Source organism: Tigriopus californicus, chromosome 2, assembly GCF_007210705.1.
Source record: "Tigriopus californicus strain San Diego chromosome 2, Tcal_SD_v2.1, whole genome shotgun sequence".
Lineage (NCBI taxonomy): Eukaryota > Metazoa > Arthropoda > Copepoda > Harpacticoida > Harpacticidae > Tigriopus > Tigriopus californicus.
In genome coordinates this window covers 8,756,377-8,773,478 of record NC_081441.1, presented here as the reverse complement: position 1 = coordinate 8,773,478, position 17,102 = coordinate 8,756,377, and the positions used below count along the sequence as shown (strand labels likewise).

The following is a 17,102-nucleotide window of genomic DNA, read 5'->3' as shown; positions in this document are numbered from 1 at the left end:
AGAATTTTCAAAGTTTCCCAGCTCCCAAACCTCGAGCCGTTCCCCTCTCTGCCTCCCTTGCTCTTGGTCCATTCCGTCCATCCCACGTCAAACTAAGCTCCCTCGGGTTGGAATACTAGCTTGAAGGGTATTGCCATGTCAAAAACATATACTATATCCTACCAACAAGGTACTAGCTAGTACTGCCACTCAACGGAGGCCTCAAATCTTACACAGGGCTCCTCTGTCACTTTTAGAGAATAGAATAAACCCCATAAACCCCTCCAATTATGAGTCCAACCAATGGACAAGCGAAAACGAGAGTGGTCAAAGGTAGAAAGAAGCCTGGGTGAAAGGTCGAGTAAGCTATTATCTGATAACAAAAATTCATTCGTGGCGCTGAGATTGGTTTCTCTTCATTATTTTTCTTGGCCTTTGGTTTGTTGCTCGCTGGTTCGTTCTCTCGCTTGCTCACTTACTTCGTGATCGATTATTTGACTAAGTATTAAATGAAAAGGAAACTAATCAAGAGGAACGTATAACATCGAGTTTTTCGTGATTTGCGGTTCATGGGCCTTGACAAACAATTGTGGTTTAGCGTCCTTTTTATTTGATGATAAGGATTTTTATGAGGTTTGTTGTTGTGTCAATCGGAATAATGTTTTAATGCCATGTCTATTTCTACGAAAGAGACTATCGCAATCACTACTCCACCAAACCTAAATGGAGCTTCTTCATTACTATATGGAAAGCCTGTCCATTCCTGGAGATTTAGTTAATTAAACCAGTCTGGATGTGTACTAGCCATGAGTAAGACCTTGGGGCGACTCGAATGGCCCATAAATTTCCATTGTTCCTCTTGAACCCGAAAAAGGGGATCCTTGAAGCGCTAGAACGTCCTAATCACTTGATTTAGACCAACGAAAACGACTCCTGTCGGGGCTATTACGAATCTCTTTCATTCAGTCACTTCTTGGCCAAGCTGTTCCCTCGATTCCCCTCCTTTTGAAGCAATCAAGTGGTTCCATGTTAAGACAGGGAGGATTGTGTGTTTTATTTGATCCCATTGGAGGTGACTGGGAAGTGGTGCTATCAAATATCTAATGCGAAGACTTCTATTCCTGGTTTCCTTGGATTGGAGCACTTTTTGTTGGCCAGGGATTAGAAGGAAGGCCGGGGAAGAGGGGGAAGAAGGGGGAATTGCTTCAAGTTTCTTGATAACTATCAGGTCTTCATTTCTCGTTCTGGGCGGCCTTTCTTGTCCACTACTGGAGTAGTGGTCGGGTGTTGGTGGGGGAAGTAATAGTGGCGCTGTAGTGGTGGCGGAACCTAATGTCAAGGTCCCAAGTTTGCAACTGATTGCATGGGGCAAGTTTTTGATCAAGAAGAGCTCTCTTTTTGTTTGTCCAAGTGGAACGGCAAGCTTTGATTATTATGCTCCGGAGTCACTTGGAGAATGTCAACTGTGGATTCAACGTGATGATTAGGAATAGTAAGGATGGAGGCCATTTAAGGCCATAGCACAAGACGCCTGGGTGAAAAAAAGGGAAACCTTTGATGGGACCATTAGGAGAGATATCCAGACCAATTCTTCGTTTGAGCTTCGTGTGACAGGATCTCGGAGTGTGTGCCTGGCTTGCAAACTCAGACACCCAGATTCCAGGACAGATAGGTGACTTGATCCTTGGCCTGTTCTCAAGAATGGGGACCAACGTCCCAGAAGGGATTGTCAGGGGTCCAAATTGACCCTCCTATTGAGGACGAGGGAACCCCCAAAGTTGTTGCATTCGGCGCCAAGATGAGACGACTCGCCGGAAGGAAGGTCGGCGGCCTTGAGTGCCTTGAGTGGGTCTTTCTGATTTATGGCCTCAAATGGTCCTTCTGCTCGGAGCGAGATCTCGGCCTTTGGTCTTGAAATTCAACAGGGGATTCCACCAGGTCGTGTCTATTCGTTTATACTAGAGTACATAGGGTGTCTTTTTCTTTAACTTGTTCCAGATTAGATTGAGTATTTGGGATGCTTTTACAATCTGAAACCAATAGATGCAAAAAAAGACGATTGAACGCCAAATTGCAACAAGGGTTTACTCACATCAATGTGACCGAGCTTTCACTATTTTCTACTCCCATAGAATTTGAAATGTCAGCCCGGCCGATTCACGTACACAAGTGTATTAAAATAAAAACAGATTGTTGTCTAAAGTTGGGACCAAAACCTAGCTGATAACATCGTGAGATAAACCATTTGTATTGCAAGTTTTGAATCAAGCGGATTGACCTTTATAACCGCCTCAAGTAAACGTATTCTCAATTGTGTCGATGCCTTTCGACCTTTAAGGAGGACGATTTTCCTTCTGCAATGATCATTTACATAAGGCTCAAATAAATGGGAAGGGACCCAGGCCTGCCTCTTTTAGTTGCATCTTCCTAGATGAGAAAATGCAAACTATCGGCTCTCAGTTACTTGTGGCGTGGCATCCGGTCCCTGGAAGATGGGCCTAACTGCCTAACTAGCCATTGATTGGTGTGTATTATTTCGGTTTGGGATGATCAATGTTTATCGGGGCTCATTTAGAACTGTCCGCCAGTTTCAATGGTCGCCCGTGAATAACGAAGAGGACGGGAAAGTAAAAGCAGAACATTGGTTCAACTCTCGGAAACAGTCGAAAAATGGAGTCGGAGAAGGGACGTGCCTGGAATTCAAAGACCACAGACTCTCCGAACGACATGAAACGTTGCGGCTCGCTCCAAATGGAAGCCATTTCGAGGTGCCTGGCACCTTGGACTACTCAACCATTGTTGAGATCCCATATCAGTTATTGCTAATGCCTAGAGGTAGAGTTTCTAAATGTTTTAGGAAATTATTTACTCACAAAGACGTGCGTTCACCTCCTTTTTAACATTGAAAGTCAATTCTCAACCCCGTTGGTTTTACCAATGGCATTTTAGAAGCTCTTGATACGAATGTCCTAGTACTTTTTGGCACTTTTCGACCTCGCACGACTATAAGAAAGAACATTAATCTTATTGCTTCATGGATTTCTAGTTCGAATTTGAAACTTGCATATGTAAAAAGTATTATTTTTTGTTTATTGCTAAAAGTGTCATTTTACGCATTAAAAATATAAGTTTTCGAAAAACACATTTTGCAAATGTCAAGGGCATTACTAAAAACCTTCACTCGAATTGTAAAGAAAATACAAGCAAGGGATAGTTTGAGTGATTTAGGCTTTTCGGAAGACCTTGTTGAAATCAAGGTATATAGAAAAGCGATTAAAATTGAGTAAAATGTGCTTCTTGGAGAGCTCAATGAATTTCTTGAAATTTTTATTGACTGTTTAACATGGTGCTAGTTTTAATAATTCAAAACTAATTTTCAAAAAGCATACTTGGAGAGCTTTAAGTGATGTCGAATAACACTTTGAGCTTGTTTTGTATATTCACCAATATAAAGAAAAATATCATTTTATTTTTGTGGCTTTGAAAATTCATGTTGTTTGGTTGGGAATTTGAGTTCAAATATAACCAAGGCATTTTGGAGCCAAAGCGCATTACGATAGGACCATTCATTTCCATATAAATCAACAATGGTTAAATAGGTCATATTCTGATTTGAATTCAATTACTGAATACATATTGACCAAACTTCCATCAAGAAGGTTTTTGAAACCTATAACTCCTTAAATGTTTTAGGCCAAGTTTTTAATCAGCGCTAGAAATCCAACAAGCAATAAATTCAAATTTTCTGCTAGCTGTTTTGACCGTCAGAAAAGTGCCAAGATATGTTTCGGCCTCTTTCTAGAAACTTGATAAGTTTTTTAACCACTGCGTAACATTCGTCGGTTAAGCTGAGAAAACAAAACATTCATTGGATCTTATACATGTCCCTTTATGTTTGGGTAACTTACTTCCGCAATGGTTACGTTCGGCTAGTCTTAGGTGTTCTATGAGAATTCTATGAGATTCATCCAAATATTTTACATTAAAAAAAAATGAGAACACCACTGTGATTGATCACATCAGTGATTCACATTAAAAGGTTTTTAAAGCCCAATTCCAGTAGTATCAAGCCTCCAGGATCCCACATTATGGAAGCTCGACTGAAGTACCCCGTAAAAATTCAATTACAAAGAGTAAGAATGTAAAAATTAATATAAAAATAAAAAAAAAAAAAAAAACAATAGTGTTATCAAGAATTAATTTGGCCTTCTACGTACATACAATGCAGATACATCTTTTAATCATGGAAGGGCAGTTCAGTCCCTTGGTCAAAACATTAGCGTGGCATTTATTCCACAAATCTTCTGAGGACGTTATATAGGTACTAAAGCGATCTCAATTATCAATGTTCAAGTACATGCACCAAAGCAAGTGACTAGAAGAGGATACCCCACACTTCATCAAGAATGAACGGGGCTAAGCATGAAATACTTGTTATGTTTGTCTAAACTCCATTGAGGTATGATCCAGGTTTCCAGTGGGCTTTTTTGCACAACTCTTTCTTTGCACGGAGACTCTCCGAGCAGGAACAATTTTTAGGCGGTTTCAAATTCGCTCTAATCCCGATCCCTATGGTCGGTACTCAGATTCAAAGTCAATCACCATAGGTCTATTTGAACTTTTTTCCAAAAAGGAACACTTTATACCTCGGAATGGATCATTCCCCCTGGATCGCCCTGGAGCAAAAAAAGACACGAGCTGAATAGCTATCCGCCTTTTTGACTGTGATTTGGATTGAGAGCCGGTCCTATCATTTGAACGCAGTATTCTGAATGTTCTGGGTTCTAACCTTAAGCTGATATGCCAACTGTGAACCTTCCGTTATTAGAGTGACAAATCGTAAACCTGAGCCAATTGAGCCATTAGATTTTTGAGGAGCGAGAAGAATCAGGGCAACTCGGTCATTAAATGGATTCATGTCCTCTGTAAAAGAGCAAGTGGAACAATACGATTAGCTTTTTGGAACCCTGTCTGTGGCTTTGAATGCCAATATCAAGCCATATATCTTTTCATTTATCTATTTATCCATTGTGTTAAAAAACTTCTTCGAAAAGAAATTTCGAAGCGCGATATTGTCCTTTTCATTGAGCGGAGGCAGCGCCCTCTGCTTCGTCTAGGTGCGGACAACCCAAACGTAGAAACAAGAGAATATGCCATACTTTATAGCAATAAGTTGGTCAACGAAAAGTACCTTGTTAAAGGCAAGCATCTTAGAGCGTATTCTTGTATTCCTCCGCTTGTTTGTCCGCAACGAAAAGAGGGAGAGGAGAATGAAAAGGACCATTAGAAATCTCAGGTTTGAGTATTTATAAATCCAGATACTTGGAAAAAGGTTTCGCAAAAATTTCTATACCGGATTTGACTAGCTATTTACCCGTCTCGTTTGACGTCTGTAGAGCTCTATTTTAGAGGCACCAGGGGCTTAGAGGCAATTCGAGATTATTTGTGGTTGCGTGTTATGTAGGGCTTGTTCCACCCACTTGTGCCATTTACGAAAAGTTCCACGTGGGTCCATTTGAAAATTACACGAAATAAAAAGGCAAAGTGTTTTTCTTGTCCCCTCTTTTAGAGTCGTGGTGTTAGCCCAAAATGTGAGCGTTTAAAGGGGACAAAAACACAGAAAGAGAGAGAGAGAAACGGAGATGTCCAAATGTAAATGTTGTTCCCAAGGCCTTTAAAGGCCACACGTGCCGAGGCACACACATTTATTTATAAATGGATACCATACAGTAGAGCATGTTGGCCTGGCAAAGGAATTCCAGTCCGAAATGACACTGAATCTGATTAGGGCCATGATTTATCATCACTCCCAAGTTGTTCTTAGCAAAAGTAAGCAGATTTTATGGGGCAATAAGCTATGCAGTGGTGCCATCAAGAAATCCGAGTCATGAGCCGTACATAAATTTTTGATGGATCAACCCTCAAGGGATCTAAAGGCCCATTCAGTTCCCACACCATTGAGGTGAGACTAGTAGTGCACCAATTCTTGAGTTCGGGGCCAAAAAGGTTCAAGTTGTTGCCCGGTGGGTTGCTTCATCCAGCATTGGTGACACTAACGGAGAAAAATCTCGAAACATATCTTTGACTTGTTCCAATTCAGAGATACCTACGACACAATTGTGGAACCATCCCTGAAGGTCGCTCCCGCAGAGATCTCATCAATGATTAACGCATGGAACAAGCAACGGAACTCATTGACAAATGAAGCAATAAAGCCCGTAATAGCCATTGCAGCTCGTTTTAATTAGGACAAGGATATTTTCATTAAGATGTTTATCGGAGTCGCCGTAATATCATCGGGAAGCCAGGGCTCGCTGTGCACTTTCTTTTCTGGACCAAATCGAGTCAAGCCAGTATTCAGTCAGTAATCTTGAAGACTCTGGTAAGTCTTGGAAAAAGATGCTTAAACTTTCGGCGTTTTTCATCACTGGGATCGATTCAATCAACTTGGCCTTCAGGTATGGAGCAAGTATGGTTAGATCTGATGAGACTCGACTCGCACCATTGAAAACCCTTGATTTTGAACTTTTCCAGGCCCATTTATCATCTTCGAGTCTTGAAGCCTTCGTCTCCTTTGTGTTTCAGCTCTCTTTTGTTCGCCGTAAGGACTTCCACATCCTCTCCAATGGACACACCTTGTTCACCAATGATCCCAGAATCGAGATCATCCATCGTGCCAAAACCATTGATTGGATTCTGAGGATCAAACAAGCCTCGTTCCAAGACAGCGGGAATTATGATTGTCAGGTGAGAAGAGAAAAAAAAAGTTATGTACCGGAGACCCCTGGAATTGCCAGGGTCAAGTATCATTAGGTACGTGCGCTTCAGAAAGAGCATTGCAAAACGCTGGGCCAATGTAAGAATGAAGAAATGCATTGGGATCAACACCTTCTGTTGAGAGGTTCCAGTTCAATGGAAGCTTTTGATCCGTGGAAAGCGACAAACCTCCGATGCATGGAAGAGGGCGTCGACTTGAGTTATGGAGAAAGACCAACTGTTTTGTTCATTTCATCCTGGTGGAAATTGGCAAACAAAGACCAACGAGACAGCGAGAAGAGCCTTCACACTCAAAATCCGATATTGCTCTTTGCAACTGCTGCCCCAGCTAAAAAGGTCGCTCCCAGTCTCTCTCTGCGTTCCCTGGTTGGAATTCTCAGTCAGGCCAATTCACAAATCCCTTCCATCTCCAAGGAGACGAGAAGATGGCACTGGGAACCCTGAACCTGAGGGATAGAGGAGTTCGTTTAAATGGGGCGACAAAATAACCCATTCCACTTTGCCAAGTATCGAGGCTGGTATACAGATAACCGGTTGCAGTATATCATTTCAAATTGTCTGGGTCCCATGTGTCGCCAATTTAAGACATGCCCACGCATCGAAAAAAATTGAACCTATTTGCATCCCCCACGAGAGCAGATCCAGCCAAATCACAACCATGCACTCACTGTTGTCCCGACTCATTTTAATTTCTGTTGATTTAACGAATAGCTATTATCCATTCGTCTCTTTTTGCTCCTTCTTCTAAAGCTATTGTGTAAATTGCATCAATTCAAGTGATAATTTTGTGTATTAAAAGAGATAATTGCTCATCTCCCAGCAGATCAAAACTCATGATAAAGCGTTTCCGATGTCTAAAACATGCTTCAAGTTTCTATCTTGGCCAAGAGGCATGACATCTTAATTAGGGGTTTTGCTCCCCTTTGCACATTTAAGCACTCTCATTCACAATGCTTTAGAGATCCAAAGTAGATGCCTCCCATTTATCTATTGACGAAAACCATTTCGAGGTCATCTTGGTTGATCCCTCGTAGTTGGTGGTTCTTGCGAAGCCTCTATTTCGCATATGGAAAAGTAGAGAAGTTTCCAGAGGATATTTTGAAAACGAGCCACCACGCTCACAGGACAAAGTCTCGGAATTGGAGTGGACACATATGTGAGAAAAGATTGTGGCAGAGCTTGATGGGAAGTGGTGGGCGGCTCTTTGATCTTCCTGATGATCAAAACTTTTTTCAGGGAGAAAGAGAGTCAGAGGGAGAAAGAGAGAGGGAGAGAGAGAAGGAGAGATGAGAGAAAGAGCCTGTTAAACACCACTTCCTCAAAACTTGAGGCCTCAGACCAAGCAACGCTCACTCAACTTCACTTTGGGATCAGATTTAGTCGGGGCCATTGTGAGTCTATAAAGAAGTGGTTGGAAGGCTCAAATTCATCCAGAGTACATAAACAAATACTTTACGGGGTACAACACGACATCATTCTTTTGCTTTCCATTCCAGGTCTCCTTGAAATCGGGGTCCCACACCCTCCCATTCCAACTCCATGTGGTTTCACCCAGAGCCGTGATTTCAGGCTCATCAGAATTCCATTTGGACCGTGGTTCCACACTCTCGCTTAATTGTGCCGTCAATCAAGCAACCACAGACACACAGTACGTATTGCTTTCCCGGATATGTTGCATAGATATTACAAACACATACTGCACAAAACAGTATATGTGTCCCACTTCACTCGAGTAGCCTCGAAATGCGAGCCAGCCGAGTTTGAACAAGTTGTCCTGGCGTCATTCCAGGCATTTCATGAATGTGTCAAAACAATTAAATTTTCGCCTTTTCGTGGGCAACCAGCTCGGAGAACATTGTTGGGCTCAAAATTGGCCACAGACTCGAGAGGAAACCACCCAGTAAACCATTTGTGGGTCGGACCCGTGTGGATATTTGCCTTCGTGGTCCAGGGTAATCTACCATAAAATCTGGCCACTGGCTCACGGAAGCATGGCAAAGAAACTCCCTCGTCTGAAGCTGTTGTCGTTTTAACTCGGGAACAAAATGCCGACTTTTACCAAGCTAATCCCACTTTTACGATACGGATCTGGAATCTTCAGAAGCTCTTTTTGAGATTTCAACTCGAAAGGAATGTTACTTACGCCTTTCCAATGAACATGATGGCATAAACCGAGAACCAAAAATGTAGACTTAATGAGCTCGATTCAAGTTGGCTTTTGAGAACAACTTGGACGTGATCAGCAAACATTTCCCAGCAGGAATTCAAAGTTCGCCGACGATTTCAGAGTGGAGCCCAATTTGTGGATCCTCTCTGCCTTCTAATGTTCTCAAGTTCTTGTTTGGCAGGTTATAATTGAAACCTAGTCCCTAAATGAAGTCTAGCGAGAATGAGAAACGTGTAAGATTTCAAAGATGGGGAAGAAAAGAGATGCCTAACTTTTAGGTGGGGACTACGTGAAATTTGGACTGGACGCAGATTAGCAATAAAATGCATTTCATGGTCTTGGACAAATGGGAAATAGGTCAGATTGAGACTTTCTTATTGAGCAGTCAACCTTTTTCAGGAATGGCACATCGTAAATTTACGTTTGGGATTACAACTAAGTTTGTGGCGCCATCTCTGCTACCTTTGTTCAAATGTTAGAGCAGGAGCTGCAGTTGCATGACTTGTCACATTTTGGAGAAAAAAAATCACACTGATTTGAACTGGTAAAAAACTTCGTCGTTTGGTATGACAAAGTATTAGTCATGGCTCCGCATTTAACCAGAATTTTGATCAATTTATTTGACCTTTCCACTCCCACACTCATTGATATTGAAGCTAGGGTCTAGTCAGAATACGATGGCAAAATCTGAATTGATACTCTATGTCTTGTCAGTTTGTTAAGAATATGATTGAATTCCTTTCATGCGGAAAACTAATTGGCGATGAGTTTCCCGTCCTCGTTTCCTTCAAGTCCACTTTGCAGACTATATGAAAGGAGTTGTTGGTTTTATCTTTCCAGGGAGCAAAGTAGTACGGCTAAGTCCCGAAGTACAAATATCCAGGTTGGATTTTGTAAATGAGATTTCCATGCTTGTCACGACCATAAAACCAAGTTTATGTTGTCTACATCTCATATTTCAGATTTGTGTTCTGGTACCACGGCGGGCGGATGATCAATTATGACAAGAGTGATCGCGTGTCGGTCCAAACTCGATCCACAGAGGACAAAAAGCAAACAAATTCCAACCTAGTCATTCGAAATGCCGATCCTTCGCAATCTGGAAACTACACTTGTCAACCATCGAACGCAATTGGAGCTTCAATTCAAGTCTTTGTGTCTGAAGGTGTGTACTTTAAGAACAGATAATATAACAACTAACAAGTAGTATGTGGGGAGGATGACTTGGAAATCCAGAGTTGGCAAAACAACAATATATTTCAATTTGACATTGGCTTCAAGGTCGTTAACGAGACTGTTCTGCGGCCTTTACCTCCAAAAATGCATTTATTGGATTGTCCAGTTAAAAAACACGGCAACAACACCAGTGGAAAAAAATGAAGATTAACATGCTCACAGACTTGAAACTGTGGGTTTAAAGTCCATTCGGGAGACTTTTTCCCTTTGTGCCATTTAATCCCCCATATTCTTCCTCATATGCTGCTCTCTGTGTGTTGGTGAGAAGCAGTTCTGAACACCTTGTCCGCCAAAAGTTGCCTGGTTGGTAGGAAGTTTTAATTATGGACTAAAGCTTGGTGCCATGTTGGAACGAATCCCAGTCTGAAATATTTAGCCCAGCTCTTAAAATAACTTGAAAATTGGATAATAAATTTTGATGCCTACGTACAAGTGGTTATTACTTTAAGGTAACCACTATGAATAGCATACGCTCCCGATTTCTGGATGTACCTTTTTTATATAGAGTGTGCATTATACATACTAAAAGGCAAGGATTTTGAAGCCAAATTACAGTGGTGAATATGTACGTACGCTAAAACGTGGTTTGTACTCGAGGAAAACTGAGGCTGAGAGACGTAGTCAATTAAGGGCCGGACCGGTGCGAACTTAATCCGAGATTCAGCAAAGAGGTCTCGCCATAAGCCCGGCAGAAGGTCTTTATGGTTGTTGCTTCACTGTGGGGATGATTGCAAACAATCGCACATTTCGACAGAGGTTATGACAAAGTTTCTCTTCCTCTTTCTTACAGACCGACACTCTGAGCCCTTGCTCCGACCGGACGCCAAGGATTCCCCCAATCCAGGAAAGTTGGGCCATCCCGTGGGGAATAAAGGTCACTTGAATAATGGAGCTGGTATGACGATCTTGTGCCTCGTCATCTGGTTGTGCCAATCATTCGTCATGGTGTTCTCTGGTTCTTCATAAGGCGAGGAAAGCAAAAAAAAGTGTCTTAACCCATCCACAACCTCGAAGGCTCCTCCTTTAATGAGAACGGAACTGCCAACCTCGACCAGTTTGAGGGCTTCGACTCAATTTATGGAATTCATAAGACCCGGATATCTTGGCATACATTGACCAAGTCAATCCCAAGTCAGAAGGAATCCATTTACTTTGGTCTCTAAGACGGATTCCATTTTCGTCTACGATTAGACCTCAAGGATCTATTCACGCTACCTTAGTTTCTTATACCCATATATTCCCCATATATTGCGAACAACTATCCCAATGCAAATGAATAAATACTTACGATAAATCTCGCGTTTTGTTATTTTGTTGCTTACTTTACCCAGCTTCAATTTCAGGCTCAAATTCCAATTTAGACCGGAAAACGGAAATCTGGAACTCTCGAAAATTCCGCTTCATTCAGGGATACCATTTGTGCATAATAAGCTCTAGCCATACATCGCATAATTCGCATTTGGCCAAATGTTATCGATCTGGTAGCGACCATAAGCTTCTAATCAAATGTAATGCTCAATTGAAAGATGAACAAGTACCAAAGACAATCTCATTTGCTCTGATTCAACCGACCGTCCATCTTTGTCGATCCCAGGCTTATCGTCACCCTGAGAAAAATGTGCACTCGCAGGGGACGTGTATAGAATTGGGCATGTGAAGTCTGCTGAATGGAGAGTGCATGTTCAAGCACCTGATTTTGGTTAAGTGACAAGTGTAGCGTTGGGCAGACCAGTAATTTTCATTCCATCCATCCCAGCAAGATTCACGAGCTCCTCAAAATTATCAACTTGCTCTGTTACCGAGGGTGGTGTCCTGAGAAGGGTCTTTCTTCATTCCGCGACAGTGGATATAATTCCAACGCGACGAAGCTCTGAGGCGTCTTCCGCAAATCACGAGGACTGATCGATTACCACCCGTGCTTCATATCTGGAATATCGGGATAGACCAAGTAAATTGGATTTCTGAATGTGTCAAAACATTGTAAGATTTTTTTTACTGTTACTATCTGTCGTATACTTTACAGATATTTCAAAATGTCCGGCGAATTGGCTGCCCGTAAAAGGAAGGGCAAGAAAAATCCGGTCTCTTCCCAATCTCTGAATGGTCATGATAATGCCGGGAATGAGGTGTCCAAAGGAGGATCCAGCCGAAGATACGTCGATAAATCAGATTCTGGTTCAAGGGGAGCTGGATGCTGTGTAAAGACTTTGTTCTATATGTTGCTCAGCACTGTGATTGTCATAGGCTTTGTGATCTATGTAGAATATAAACCCGGCCAGCTCAATGATGCATATGTCCTTAATGTTCCGCTTGAGGTATGTATCTTGGAAGTTTTATTCACTGGTTTGATGATTGTTACCCTCAATCATGGAGAATGCGTTGCGTTTGTTTACTTTTTAGTACCGGCTCAAGATCCGTGATGCATCAACCATTGTCGGCCAACAAGTCCAAGCCCAATGGAATATTTTCAAAGAGGGATATGATCAAGGTAACCGTGTCTTGCGAGAGCAAGTCAAAGGGTTAATCATTGGCAACGTTGATGTGGAATATCTGCTTTAAGGCGAGGACGAAGAGACAGAAAAACTTCGAGAGCAAGAAGAAATAGCGTTGAAAATGGCCAAGGCTTTGGAAGGGATCAACAAGTTAAAGGAGGAGGAAGAGGCCAAGAAGAAAGAAGCCGAAGAAAAGCTACGAAAGTCTGAGGAAGCTCGAAAAATTGAGGAGCAAAAGAAGGCCGAAGAGTTAACCAGGGCCAAACAAAAGGCCGAGGCCGAAGAAAAGGCCAAGAAAGAAGCGGAGCAAAAGAAGAAAATCGTAGAAGCCAACGCCAAGAAGGCGAAAGAAGAAGCCGAACGAGCTAAACGGCAAGCAGAAGAAACTGATAAGGCCAGAAAAGACGAGGAAAAGAAGAAGAAAGCTAAGGAAGAGAAGGTCAAGAAGGCTACAGAAGAGGCTGAACGAGCTAAGCGGCAAGCTGAAGAAGCTGATAAGGCCAGAAAAGATGAGGAAAAGAAGAAGAAGGCTATGGAAGAGAAGGTCAAGAAGGCTACAGAAGAGGCTGAACGAGCTAAGCGGCAAGCTGAAGAGACGGAAAAGGCCAAAAAGGAAACAGAACAAAAAAAAAAGTTGGAAGCTGAGAAATTGAAAGAACAAGTTGCAGCCGCAGAAAAAGCCAAAAAAGATGAAGAGACCAGGAAAAAGGCCGAATCCGAGAAGGCAAAGAAGGCAGCCGAGGAAGTTGAAAATATCAGGAAAAAAGCCGAAGCCGCAGAAAAGGCTAAGGTTGCAGAAGAAGCAAAGAAGAAGGAACAAGCTGATTTGGCTAAAAAGGCCAAAGAAGAATCTGAGAAGGCCAAGAAGATGGCAAAGGAGGCTGAGGCCAAGGCTGCCGCAGCGGAAAAGAAGTCAAAGCAAGCCAAGGAGGAAGCCGAAAAAGCGAAAAAGGACAAAGACACTGAAGAAGCTCGAAAAGCTGCCGAGGCCATGAAGAAAAAGTCCGAGGAAGCTGCTCAGAAGAAGGTTAGAGAAGAAGCGCAAGCCAAAAAACTCAACGATGAACCTCTTGACAGCGCAGCTCGAGAGAAGATCGCTGAAAACCGTAATAAAGACCAAAAACAAGCCAAGGACTCAAAGCGAGATCGCCTTCGAATGGATGAAGATCGGATCAAAGCTGCGCAAAGAGCCGGAAAGGTTGCAAAAGAACAGGAGGAGATGAAGAAGGCGGGTAAGACTCGTAATTGAGTTAACCACCCACATTTGTTCTTCTAACGTGCATTAAGTCGATCGAGGCATGGCTTTGAAGATCCACTCTTCTAACACATCACTCATGAATATCTTACTCTACTCTTCCTCGATCCTGTCCTTTAAATATATTTATAAACGAAGTGTCTTCTTTAATCCCCCTTATTTTCCTGTCGACTCTCAAGAATCAGCACTAAAACCACGCCTAGATTGATGAAGTGCAGTTTCAGTCGGCGTGCCCTGAATTTCAGATCCCTCCCACTTATCTTTAGAGGACGTACCTTCAGATTACCCCAAAATCGGGATCACCAGTCCAAATGATGTGCCCTTTCTCGTTCAATTGGATCAGGCTGAGGGATTGATCAAATCCAATACAAATATGGCTTTGTCTATGTTTGAGGACATCATAACTCGATCTGGAAGTCAGTCTCCTCGGGCTCTCCATGGGAAAGCTCGATGTCTTGAACGGCTGTCCGAGATGAATAAGTCAAACGATCAACTGGAGCAAGCTATTGAGGCATTTCTAGAGGTTATTGCTCTTGGAACGAACGTGGCCGAACCTCTTTTGAAAATGGCGGGTCATAGATGTGTAGAACGCTTACAATTCCGTGGATGGAATACTAAAGCAATTCGAATCCTTCAAAGTCTCATCAAAACGTTCCCCAATGACCCAGGGTTTTCCAATGACTTGGGCGTTCAATTCCTTCTTGTTGGTCAGAACAAGGCAGCCAAAGAGGTGTTACGAACCATATTGCAACGGGCACCTGATAACGCCAAGGCCTCGGTTCACCTCGGATTCATTCTCAAGACGACCAGTCAAGAGCCGCAAGATTTGGAAACGGCCGTACAGTTAATGCAAACCGGGATTGCGAGTGGAGAAGAAGGCACCCAAGATGCTCGATTTTGGTATCATCTTGGTGAAGGCCTTCGAAGGTTGGGCCGGGAGGAAGAAGCCGATCGTATGTACAAGCTCGCCGTGGAAAAGAAGATCTTTCGATCATTCTGGCAACGATCACTGTACAACGTTGATCATTTGCGGTCCCGCCCTGTGTGGTCGAAGTTAGAAACGGGTCAATCAGAAAATTTCAAACTCTTGGAGAACAATTGGAAAACCATCCGAGAGGAGGCTTTGTCGGTCCTGAGAGATCCTCGAAAAGGCTTCGAACCCGAAGGTGAGAATCTGAAAGACACTGGAGATTGGGGACAGTTTGAATTATTTCGCCAAGGCCGCTTAATCCAAGAAAATTGCGCCCTGACCCCTAAAACCTGCGCTCTCATCCAAAAGATTCCAGCTGCATTCACCAACAAGAGAGGTCAAGTCAAGTTCAGTCTCATGCGCCCCGGAACCCATGTCCATGCCCACACTGGGCCCACAAATTGTCGACTCAGAGCCCACCTAGGCCTACAGGTGCCCAAATCGGGCCAGTTGAGGTTACGAGTAGCCGATGAAAATCTTACTTGGGTGGAAGGCCAGATTTTTGTGTTTGATGACTCATTTGACCACGAGGTTTGGCACGAAGCCGACGGAGATCGTATCGTGCTCATCGTAGACATCTGGCATCCTGACTTGGATGATCGAACTAAGGCTAGTTTGTCGCCGATATAGCGTTCCTTTCAATGCAGGTTTTCCCTCCGGTAGTCTGCTACTTTTTATTTTATGTATCTTGACCAAATTCATTGTTCCTTCTATCTCTAACAGTTTTGTGCTCTTATGTCTCTCATTGCCTGTGATCTCGCTCAGACTCCAACCGTTATGAACGTTCTAGAGCCTTCAGACTCGCTAGTTCGTTCTGTTAGTCCAGAAATAAATTCAGATGTCTACCTGTTCCCACCTCGACACTCGTGTTCCTTACTTTCCGTGGTTTCGCGATATCCTGGCAGGGTCAATATTGGAACGAAGGGATCCATCATGTTGTCGTGTAGGAAGTGGAAAGAAGCAAGCCCGGGTATAACTGGTAACAAACATGAACTCAGCTATGCCGCGTCTTGCCTATTTGACTTCCTGGATTGATTCTTCTTGAAGAGCTGAATCTTTATTACTATCATTATTATCACCACCTGTTGGTCCTCCATCAAATCGGGAGAGACAAACTGAATGAAGCTTCAAGAGTGAGGTGGGATGTTCCACTCTGGTTGGATCAAAGCTCACAACTGAACTCATTGCCATTGTGGGTTGACCGCTTAAAATATAAGTTCTTTGTGACTTATGAGGGGGAGGATTTTACCGCGGTTTTGAGTCCTTATCCAAGATAAGGATTGAGGGGAGAAAGGTAGCACGTCCACAGAGACTCTTACTTACGTACGTACGGCCATATACATACCAGTTAGACACGGAGGTGATGAAATTGCATCGGCAACACCGGTAAAGGACTTCTAGTAAGGGTGTGGAAGGGAACAAAAAATTTGTTTGATTTCCTCCTTCGATATAAAATCGAGTGGATTCATCTACCATTATCTATCTTGCACTTTCATTGACGTACCATTTTAGGAATAGAAACACTTCATGTCCAGAATGGCAATTGACCAAGTAGTCCCGGATTGTGGCTCGGATTGCTCTCTCTTATCTTGTTGGTTGATTCCTCTTGGCTCATTCTTGCGTACACAAATAGGCAAAGAGAGGACGCGAAAGAGCTGTCCGTCCAATCCCAATGATAAATTTGGCGGTTGATTGACACACATCCACAAAGTCAATGCAACTCGCCTCAAACGCAACACGACGTTTATGTTGGATGACGAAAGAGGGTTTGAGGAATGAAATTCATTTCGCTCCTCCCCAACAAGTGTTTGATGTTCAGGTAAAAACACCATTTGTCGTGGTGGTCCAGAGACACGTGTTCCTTTTTTCCTGACATGATTTCACTCAGGGCCACGTCGGTCGTTTCTGGTTGGAAATGGCTCATCTCGAGATTTCAGAAAATTGGGACAAGGGTTCCCTTGGGTTCAATTGGGATGATTGGAGGGCCTGGCGCCTCAGGACAACAATGCTCTTCTTCTTCTTCCTCTTCTGTAGTACTCCTTTTGTGTGGACTACAATGGCTTTGAGTAAGGCAATTGAACCAGCCCCTAAAAGCTCTTGGCACAAAGGTGTTGTTTCCTGTCAAAGCCTTTTTGGCTATCGAGATTGCCCAAGGAAATTGAGACCAATGAGAAGCCGGGTTTCGACTTGAAAACGATAACAAAGGTTGACACTTACCAAGGCCGT

General features: G+C 43.0%; 2 protein-coding genes across 3 annotated transcripts in view; both read left to right on the top strand.

Moving 5' to 3' along the window:
• The window catches only part of LOC131893675 (zwei Ig domain protein zig-8-like), a 48,022-nt gene extending 36,566 nt beyond the window's left edge, over positions 1–11,456 (top strand). For both annotated transcript variants that reach the window (XM_059243784.1, XM_059243783.1), the window contains exons 3-6: positions 6,565–6,726; positions 8,253–8,404; positions 9,886–10,088; positions 10,950–11,456. In XM_059243784.1, coding sequence (XP_059099767.1) covers positions 6,565–6,726; positions 8,253–8,404; positions 9,886–10,088; positions 10,950–11,125 — 693 coding nt within the window. In that variant the 3' untranslated portion in view covers positions 11,126–11,456. The remainder of the gene's footprint in view (positions 1–6,564; positions 6,727–8,252; positions 8,405–9,885; positions 10,089–10,949) is intronic.
• A 375-nt stretch (positions 11,457–11,831) lies between these two features.
• On the top strand, positions 11,832–15,737 carry LOC131893682 (aspartyl/asparaginyl beta-hydroxylase-like). Its single transcript, XM_059243794.1, has 4 exons — positions 11,832–12,107; positions 12,183–12,474; positions 12,560–13,883; positions 14,152–15,737. The coding sequence occupies exons 3-4, from the start codon at positions 12,773–12,775 to the stop codon at positions 15,504–15,506; spliced, it is 2,466 nt and encodes an 821-aa protein (XP_059099777.1). The 5' UTR covers positions 11,832–12,107; positions 12,183–12,474; positions 12,560–12,772; the 3' UTR covers positions 15,507–15,737.
• The last annotated feature ends 1,365 nt before the right edge of the window (positions 15,738–17,102 follow it).

Excerpts from the sequence above, each read along its gene's own strand:
- LOC131893682 (XM_059243794.1), top strand. The coding sequence starts at position 12,773 with ATGGCCAAGGCTTTGGAAGGGATCAACAAGTTAAAGGAGGAGGAAGAG. Across the intron at positions 13,884-14,151 it reads GGAGGAGATGAAGAAGGCGG|ATCCCTCCCACTTATCTTTA; the intron begins GTAAGACTCGTA and ends CCTGAATTTCAG.